The sequence below is a fragment of the Crocodylus siamensis genome, chromosome 2, assembly GCF_052110815.1.
Source record: "Crocodylus siamensis isolate JL-2025a chromosome 2, ASM5211081v1, whole genome shotgun sequence".
Classification (NCBI taxonomy): domain Eukaryota; kingdom Metazoa; phylum Chordata; order Crocodylia; family Crocodylidae; genus Crocodylus; species Crocodylus siamensis.
The window spans coordinates 145,201,742-145,211,503 of NC_143396.1; the positions used below are offsets into that span (position 1 = coordinate 145,201,742).

Below are 9,762 nucleotides of genomic sequence, written 5' to 3' on the forward strand. Positions count from 1 at the left end.
CCTTCAACCACACCCTCCACACAATATTTCATAGATTTCATAGACATTAGGGCTTGAAGGGACCTCGGAAGGTCATCGGGTCCAGCCCCCTGTCCCAGCTAGGGTCATAGAATCACAGAAGTAGGGTCGGAAAGGACCTTGTAGATCTTCAAGTCTGACCCCCCGCCTGGGCGGGAGAAAAAAACCAAAAAACCAAAAACTGGACTCAAATGAGTCCAGCCAGGTAGGCATCGAGCCTCTTCTTAAAGACCCCCAGGGTAGGAGCCAGCACCACTTCCCTTGGAAGTTGGTTCCAGTTCCTAGCCGCCCTAACTGTGGAGTAGTTCTTACGGATATCTAATCTAAACCTACTCTCCAATAATTTGTGCCCATTGTTCCTTGTCATGCCAGGGGGTGCTAGGGGAAACAGTGTCTCCCCCAAACCCTTCTGGTCCCCCCTAGTGAGTTTACAGACAGTCACCAGGTACCCCCTCAGCCTTCTCTTGTGAAGGCTGAACAGGTTTAGGTCCCGCAGTCTTATAGTTATACTTAGTCCCGCAGGGTCAAAGGATCCCAGCAAGATCAGCGTCCAGACATTTCTCAAAAGAGTCCAGGGTAGGTGCTTGCATCACCTACTGGAGGCAGTCTATTCCAGGGCTTGGGGACTCAGACAGCAAAGAAGTTTTTCCTTATGTCCAGCCTAGAACAGTTTTGGAGGAGTTTGTGACCATTGCACCTTGTCATCCCTTGGGATGCTCTGGTGAACAGGCATTCCCCCAGATCCCGATGCACACCCCTTACACAAGAGTAAGACTTTATTTTGAGCTATTACGCAACCAACTTTTTATACATTATGCAAATACACATAAATCAGGACAAACACTTTTTTTAAAATAAAATTAAAATATAGTCATTAAACAGTTTGCCAGCCAAAATAATTGCCCATCCCTGTACTAGCTGCACTTACCCAGAAATGAGCAAGGATGTTGACTGCAAATGTTTGTTCTATCTGATGGTCCTGTGTGGAAAGCAGATCTGCAGGTGTAATTACGCCAGCATTATTCACCAAGATGCTAATGTCACCAATCTCCTTTTTCACCTTTTGAAAATTAAAGGATTTAAAATGTGAAGTTACATTCAGGGCTAAAATATGTTGATAGTTATACTAGGTAGTAATTAAGTTGGTTTTAACATCTGCCTACTATAATATTTCATTTGTGCAGAATCAGGATTTGGAGAGAGAATTATGTAATTCAAGTTCCCCCTCAAAAAGCTGAGGTCTCATCTGGGACTTCAGTATGAATCCAATCCCAGTACTGAAACTACTGAAGAAAAAAAGTAACTTCAAAACTGGTTTAATCCATTTGTAGGTACCATAGTATTCTTAATACAAAAAAAATTAGCATCTGCTTTGGTCTCAGTATTATTCTTGACTCAAAGATTTTACAATTTAAAAAGAAGAAAAGAACAAGGTATCTGTCCAGGAAGCCTTGAGCAAGAAATTACACTGAATACTTTTCCATTTAAGTGTATTATTATTTAAAGTCTTGTGCACAAGATGGAGGAAGGAGTAAGACTTTATGAAAGACATGAAAGAGAATCCCAACTTCCATTTCCCAGTTATCACTGAAGCTTTTATCACACTTGGGTAGTCTTGAGACATGCACGTTGTAGCCTTACCTTCTCTGCAGCCCTGTAAATCTCCTCCCTCTTACTGCAGTCAACCACAAAGGTATGAACTGTGGCTCCCAGACTTTTGCATTCTGCAGCAGCTTCCTCAATGCCATGCTATGATGAAGAGGAAAAAAGTGTATAACTGTTTACGTATTCCCCAATGGATTTACTGCACTTATGGTGACATCTTCCAGTACTAGAAATTGTTGTGTTATTTTGCTACAGGACCAAAATCTGTCAGTTTTAAACCCTGTTGTACAGTCCTATTGACTGTACAAGTAAGAACAAGTAAAAACAGGATTTGCTTCTAAGCATTTTAAAACTATTTGATTTTTTTTCCCCATACAGTTCACATGAGAAACCATGAACACACATTTTCCCTTTGTTTAGTCTAGCCACAGCAGACTTGCAGGCTGACATTCCTCCTGCAGCTGACATGAGTGCAACCAAGAGCTGCTGATGCTAGCTTCAAAAATTAAATTTACTGGCTTTCTTTCTGAGGGAATATCCAAAATACACAAGACTTCTTACAGCAGAGATTTACACCAAGGTTTGTTCTAAATCAGATAACATGTAAAAACATATCTTGGATGTCCTGTTATAGAAGTGTGCTGACAGAATACAAATTACTTCTACCAAGGCTCAGAACAATTTATATGCTTAAAAGGGGAGCTATATTTAACAGACTTTCATCCAAAAATTCTTGTGCATTCTAATTAATAAAATGCAGTTTGGGTCAAATTCTATTCCTATTTACTGGGGCTCCACTAGCCAAAGCACATAGGAGCTGTGAGCCTGCACTTGACTATGTTTGGGTGTGCAAAAATCCCAAGAGATGAAGAAATATCTATTTGTTGCTGCTTCAAAAGGGTAGGGAGAGTTGCTGCTCTTGACTGCACAGCAGCTGTTATGATATCACTCTTATGCCTGCATCAAAGCTTCCAGGAACCAAGGAAGGTTCAAGAATCTTGCTCTAATAAAACCACACATGCAAAGAAACAGACTCAAATAAAATGTATGTCTAATATTAGAATACAAAAAAAATAGGTAATTGATAAACCTTAAAGATAGGGCATATAAAGCGCTGGTGATTAAAAAAAATAATGAAATTCTAATTAATCTAAAATAATAAAAGAAAGAATGAGCATAGAAAAATAAGTCTTAAAGTTAATCAGCCTTAAAGTCTTTGAGAGCTGAGGGGTGCCTGACCTACCAGGAATAAGAATTTCTTATCTATGTTCCAAGGAATAAATTTCAAAGAAGTGCTGATCTTGATTTATTTGCAGATAGAGAATTTGGCAAGGATCATGGTTTCTGGATGAAGAGTGTGTTTTAGAGAAACCAGGGTTTTTATGTCCAGTTTTAAGCCAAACTTTAAAAAGCTTTCTAAATAAAGATCTCTCAAATAAAGCTAGCAGGTATGTACTTATTATTTCATTTAATTATTAATAAAATGTTATTCCTTCCATTATGGTAATTTGGTAATAAATAAAGTATGCCCAAGAAATAGATTTATTTTAGTGGACAGTATAAAGTTGTATGAGTGGCAGAACTAGATTTAACCACAAAACCACAAAGCTCAGGGTGTCCCCTAAACTGATCTACCTAGTTTCCCCCCTCCATCTTCTAGAGCAGGGGTAGGCAATGTTTTTTGGCAGGAGTGCTGAAAAACACAATGCCTACCTCGGAAATTGCTTGAGTGCCAGCATGCCAGAAAAACAAAATGAGGGCAAGGGGTACATGGCAGGATGCCCTGCTTGTGCCCCTTGCTCCCCACCCAAAGCCCCCACCCCTCAGGCTTGCTGCTCTTCACCCCCACCCAAAACCCCTGCTACCCCTTGCCCCCCACCTGCCCCCCCAGCCCGGGCTCTGTGGCTGTCAGCAGCTACCCCGGCTCTTGGTAGCTGGTGGAGTCTGGGCTGCTCCCAGCAGGGTTTGCAGTGTCCCAGCTGCCTGCTCGGAGCAGCCTTGGCTCCCGGTTGGCAGCAGCTACCCAGAGCTGGGGTGGCTGCAGCTGGGAGGCATCAAACAGCTGTTCTGGGCTCCGGTATCAGCTCCGTACGGTCACATGCACCTGCGCCTTGGAGCAGGCACTGGGGGAGGGGCCTGAAGCAGCGCAGCCCCAGTCTCTCCCCCACTCCTAGCACAGAGCTGGTGACTGGGCTCCGGAGCCCAGCACAGCTGTTTGTAGTCAGCCTGGGCTCCAGGCAGCGGCAGCAAGCAGCAGGCAGTCTGCAAACAGCTGTGCCAGGCTCCACAGCTCTGGCATCAGCTCCATACTGGTGGTGACTGCGTGCGTACTTCAGGGCAGACAGCAGGGTAGTCCAGCCTGCCCTGAGGTGCATTCGCAGTTGCCGTCAGCATGGAGCTTATGCCAGAGCTATGGAGCCTGGTGCAGCTGTTTGCAGCCTGCCCGCTGCTTGCTGCCACTGCCTAGAGCTCAGGCTGGCTACAAACAGTTGCGCCAGGCTCCAGAGCCCTGCTATGACCTCTGTGCTCAGAGCAGGGAAAGAGACTGGGGCTGTGCTACCTCAGGCCCCTCCCCCGCCACCTGCTCTCACGTGCAGGTGCACGCACCAGTACGGAGCTGAAGCTGGAACCCAGAGCCTGGCACAGCTGTTTGGAGTCTTCTGGCTGCAGCCGGCCCCAGCTCTGGGTAGCTGCTCCCAGCAGGAAGCTGGGCTGCTGCAAGCCCTGCTGGGAGCAGCCTGGGCTCTGTCACTGGCAGCAGCTACCCAGAGCTGTGGCTGGCCATGGCATGCCAAGCAAAATGGCCTCACATGCCATGCTTGGCACGCATGCCAGGGGTTGCCAACCGCTGGTCTAGAGGCTTCTCTCCTAAGGGGTTCTTTTAATGATTACTTCTTTCACTTCTTCCTCTCTTATATCTAAATAGACAACTGCAAGCAAATATGATCTAAGTCTAAGGCCCCTGGCACATTCATTTAATGGTATGAAGCATTCTGATCCTCAAACCCAACAATCATGTCTCCTGCCATTCCACAAATGCCTAACTTAGAATTAGATCAGATTATGATCCTCGGCACCCCCTGCACAGGCAAGATGAAAGAGGAAGGAGTACCTGCACATCCAGCTAGACTGACAATCAGCTAATTGGCAGCTGCCCCCTGGGGCCCTATGGGGGACTAGAACCAGCTACAGTGAGGCCTGGAGGTAGGCTGACAATCAGCTGATTATCAGACCAGCCCCAGCCCATGCTAGACCTGGTTCAAGTTCCCAGTGCAGCCTGGGGGCCAGAGCTGACCACCAGTTCATTGTTGCCCCAGCCAGGACAGTTCCAGGTCTGGTTCCAGACTGGGGTTGTTCAGGCCAGGCCAACAATCAGCTGAGTGTCAAAACCCCATGCCTGGTAGCTCTGGTTGGGCTGCCAGCCATTGGGGATCAGAGGCTTTCAGGAGGGAGAAGAAGTTGAAGGGCTTCCCTTGCTGGGTACCTTAAACCCTACCAGAAGCCTCTGATCCCCGATTGGGCAGCTCAGTCAGAGCTGCTGAGTACAGGGTTTGAAGTGCCCAATGGGGAAGCCACCTCAGTGCTGCTCTTTAAAATCCCTGTGTAGGAACAACCAGCTGAGCTTCAGGATCTGTCCTAGGTCAGCCATGATGTGCCACATGTTCAATTTAAGGCTCGATACAAATAAGCCAGAAAGATGTTATACATTATATGTAGAATATCTTTGTGGCTCATCTACTATATTATTGCACCATATATTGAATTTAACATGTGGCCAAGTTACTGTTTATGCCACAGTTAATATCTTAATTACATCTTAAACATAGTATGTGCCAGGGCCCTAACACTTCACTGTTAAGTAGGTGAAGGCTTACTAAAATCTACAGTAGTGATACATGCAAGTTAAATTGTCATTGCTTTGACCCTGCTTCTCATGCAGAAATAGTTACAGTATGATAGGAGAGCAGCAGCTCTCCCTCCCTTTTTGAAGCCACTGCAGATATATGTTTGTTTATACTCCCAGATATATTAGGGGTAACTGAGTTGTTTCCTAAAAACTGACTAGATGCACCCTGTCATTAGGTTCATTGTTTATTATCTTTTAGTTATTTCATATAAAATGTACTAGATTTATAAATAAAAATGTTTACGTAGAGTTTTTATGATAATGTGGTTAGCTCAGCTATAGAGTTCAAAATCAAAGTACATTCTTTTCTGGCTCATGCATGAGTGGAAACTAATTAGGGTTATAGAACTGTACCAGTCCTGTTGATCATTCATTACTTAGAGTAGAACTAGGTTCACTTTCTCTCAGCTCTGTTAGTGAGCAGCATGTGTTAGGCTTGACACCAGGGAGTCAAAAGCAGACAAGATCAGGAAGCTAGGGTCCAAATTAGAGTCAAGTGAGGCAGGTGGGTCAGCAGGTCGAAGTCTGTAAATCCACCAAGACATGGATGGTCATGGAGATAGAGCCACAAGCCAGGGGGGACCGGAATTAGGGAGCCAGTAGCCAGGAGGTCGGAAGCAAAAGAACCAGGACACAAAATCACAGAAAGTTAGGGTTGGAAGGGACCTCAGGAGGTCATCTAGTCCAACCCTCTGCCCAAGGCGGGACCGTCCCCAACTAGATCATCCCAGCCAAAACTCTATCTAGCTGGGTCTTGAAAATCTCCAAGGATGGAGTGTCACCTCTCTGGGTAACCTGTTCCAGTGTTTTACTACCCTCCTAGTGAGAAAATTCTTCCTAACATCTAACCTAAACTTTCCTTGCTGTAACTTGAGACTGTTGCTCCTTGCTCTGTCAGTCACATGGGTGACTGCCAACTAAAGCCGCAAGTCAGGAATTGGTTGTGAGAAGACAAAGGATTAATCTGGAGAAAGGAGCAAGAAGTCAGCCATCAGGGACCAGGAATTGGCTAGACATGGATTTGACAAGAGCCAGCTAGAGAGGCTGTAGTCTGAGGACTGCTGAGAAGTCAGCTGCTTATATCCAGGCAGTCACACCTTGACAGGTAACCTGGGCTGCTAGAAATAACTGGGACCACTGGCAGTCCAGGCCACTCCAGCCAGGGGCTACTTAGTTTGCCTGTGGACCTGACTTCCTACAGCTAGGAGTAAACATTTATTTTAATCAAAGTCAACTTAATTTCTCTCTTATACTATAACAACTCCATTTATTTTAGCTGACACACTGCAGCAGGCATTTGATCAATTGAATACACAAAGAGCCTGATTTTTTAGAGGTGTGCTGTGCTGACCATCCAGTTGCTATCGATTTTAGACAGAGCTTTGAGCCTTAAGCAATTCTGAAAATCTGCCCTACCTCTTGCTTGCACTATGGGTAGGGAAGGGCTACTTTTCTACAGTATTAATACATTTTGAACATATAATCCCTCACCAGATTTCAATTAGGCAACAGCCTTAGTTGAATACTATGAATGGATTTGCAGAAAGAAATGATTAAAAACAAAGAAGAACTACATTTTAACCCCTTTCTTCCTGCACACGTCTATTCATAGTATCTGATTAAATGAGCTGCTGCTTACAGAAGCTCATGCTTCTAACTCAGTTTCTCTAAGGCGCCATCCTGCTGTACTTTCTGCCTGACTTTGGACTAACACAACTAACCACCTCTCTACTTATGTGTATACAGCTGCACCTCTGAATTTGCCCACAACTGTCCCAGTCTTAGAAGCCAAGTACCTGTCTCCCACTTTCCCAGGACCAGGATGCAGAAACTAGGAGCTCCGCTACCCAAATACAGATGTTTGGAAAGACGTTCACCAGTATCTGTAGCCCCATGAATTGTTTGCTGCCAAGTGGTTCAGCTTCAACAGGAGTAGAAAGCACTGCTACCCAGTGTAGCCTGTAGTCTAGCAAATAGGGCATTTCCCTGAACATTGGAATCCTCACAGCCTAGGGACCAAGTTTCCTACCTCCTGGTGCTGTAACCATTATGTATGTATAAAATTAGCACAGCCATCCTCTCCTGTTCCTGTCACATTTAAAAAAAAAAGGAATGGTCCTTTTTTAAAAGACTAGTTCAGGGAATCAATTTTCAGCAAAGGATTCTGGGCTCGGGATTTCAAGTTGCAGGCATCAGCAGGCCCCTCAGCTCCAGAAAAGAGTAGGGGTTCAAGCACAATCCTGTGCTCAGTGTTTCCTACTGACTTCCTCTAGGTGGCTCTCTGCTCAGCATAAGGATGTTTTGGATTCTCTTTTGCATGGACTTCAGACCAACATGGCTAATTGCCTGTCCATGTCTTGGATTGTCATTGAGATGTGCAGCTCTCCTTATGCAATGTCAGGAACCCACACACCTAATAGAAGGCTTTGGATTCCAATCCAGGACCAGTCACGTAAAAGCTATGTAGTGCAGTGCTTAACTTGTAGGCACCACAAGTTAAGGATTGGAAATAATTCTTCTTTATCATGCCAAGGCTCAAAACAGTATTGTCATAGAATCAACTAGTCCATGTTATTTTAATTACAGGCAATTCAACATTGACAGTAGGAGATAGCCTCAGGGCTTGCTAACTCCAAACCACAGTTCACAAAGCAGAAAAGAGAGAGGTTCAGAACCCTACATCTGAAGAGCCTAAACCAGTGGAGGCCAATCTTTTTGGCAGGCATGCAGTCAGTTAGTTTCATACCTTCCCTGAGTACCACTCCAACCCCCTTCCCCTGCCCAATTTTGCTCTTCTTTCTGTTCCTCGGCTGGTCTACTTTCATCCCCCTGCTCCATTTTCTGCTTTGTTTTTCTGCTCCCTCCCTGATCTGCCAGGTGCCACAAACAGAAACCATGTGTATCAGTTGCAGCACCTCTGTCACAGGTTGGCCCCCTCTTGCCTATACCCTGGTGATTAGGTACACCTCAAGGAATTATTCACAGTGCAAAATTTCACAGGAACATAATTCCCTAGGGTATAATTAGGTCATTTTCAAGGGAGATGGAAGATGTCAGTTTGAATCCCTGCAGGTGCTCGAAGGATCTCCCACATTCTTTGCATCATTTCACTAGGGCATGGGTTTTCAACCTTTTTTGATCAGTGTACTCCCAGGCAGCCAGATGCAGAGCAATGTACCCTCAGCTGCTGAGTGTGTCCATGTGTGGGGGGCAGGTGCAGGATGCGGTGTAACAGCAGCTGCCGTGTGCAAGCTGCCCCTGTCCCGTGTCTGGCTGGGTGTGTGGCACCTGCACGGCAGCATGGGGTGGTGTGTGGTGGTGCTCCGTCCTCACCGGCCCACATGTACCCCCTAAGGCTTTCTCAAGTACCCCTATGCATACCCCTGGTTGACAACGCCTGTGCTAGAACATAAATGGAAACTGGAGAGCACTGCTGCTGCCTGTTTCAAAAGAAAATTTAATCCCACTTAAATTTGCTGACAGAAAAACCACTGTCAGCACTCTTCACAAGACCCATCAGGCTGTCAGTTCCAAGAGGCAACACTTTAGTGGTGGGTCACTTCCCCCACTGGCAACCTGGGGCTCAGCAACTTCTGCACAACCTTAGCCACTGCACTGGGGGGGGGGGGGGCAACATTTCTGGCAGGTGTGCCACGAATTAGCCCTGCACCCTCCCCCCGCGTAGCTCCAACCCCGTTCCCCCTTCCCCCTCTGCTGCTCCACCTATTCCCTGCCCCCTGCTTGATCGGCTGCTCTGCCTGCTGCCCCCGTCCCCTGCACCTGGTTGACGTCCCACAGAACGAGACGGCAGCAGCGCTGGGCAAACTCCAGCGCCGTGGCGCGGCCGAGGCCGTGGCCTGCGCCCGTGACAAGCACGGTCTCGCCCTGCACCGATTTGGGGCGCGGAGGTAGCAGCAGCCGGGCCAGCGCCTCCAGGTAGGACAGGACCAGCAGGGGCAGCAGCCGCAGCAGCTCCAGAGCCGCGTGCATCCTGCAGCCGCTCTGCGCCAGGTCCGTGCCCCTGCCGTAATCCCACCTCAAGCTCGCGGAAGGGGCAAAGTAGCCCTCGGAGAAGCCCAGCCCATGCGCGTAACCCCACCCCCCCGTGGGAGGCCGCAGCTCACGCTTCTGATAGGACGCACTGCTCCCGCCCCCTCCCTCGGCGAGTGTGAGGAGCGTAGCCAATCGGGAGGCGCCCCCGCCCTGAGGTCACAGCTGTTGGAGCGCTAGCG

At 47.1% G+C, this 9,762-nt stretch overlaps 1 protein-coding gene across 8 annotated transcripts in view; it reads right to left on the bottom strand.

Annotated features, from left to right (window-relative positions):
* Positions 1–9,609, bottom strand: part of HSD17B11 (hydroxysteroid 17-beta dehydrogenase 11) — a 58,026-nt gene extending 48,417 nt beyond the window's left edge. For all 8 annotated transcript variants that reach the window (XR_016440863.1, XR_016440861.1, XR_016440860.1 and 5 more), the window contains exons 1-3: positions 9,311–9,609; positions 1,660–1,767; positions 947–1,078 (exon numbers count right to left, since the gene is read on the bottom strand). Coding sequence is in view for 2 of the 8 variants with exons in the window: in XM_090037034.1 (XP_089893160.1) it covers positions 947–1,078; positions 1,660–1,767; positions 9,311–9,520 (450 nt within the window). In the remaining 6 variants the exon portion in view is untranslated. The remainder of the gene's footprint in view (positions 1–946; positions 1,079–1,659; positions 1,768–9,310) is intronic.
* Between the last annotated feature and the right edge of the window lie 153 nt (positions 9,610–9,762).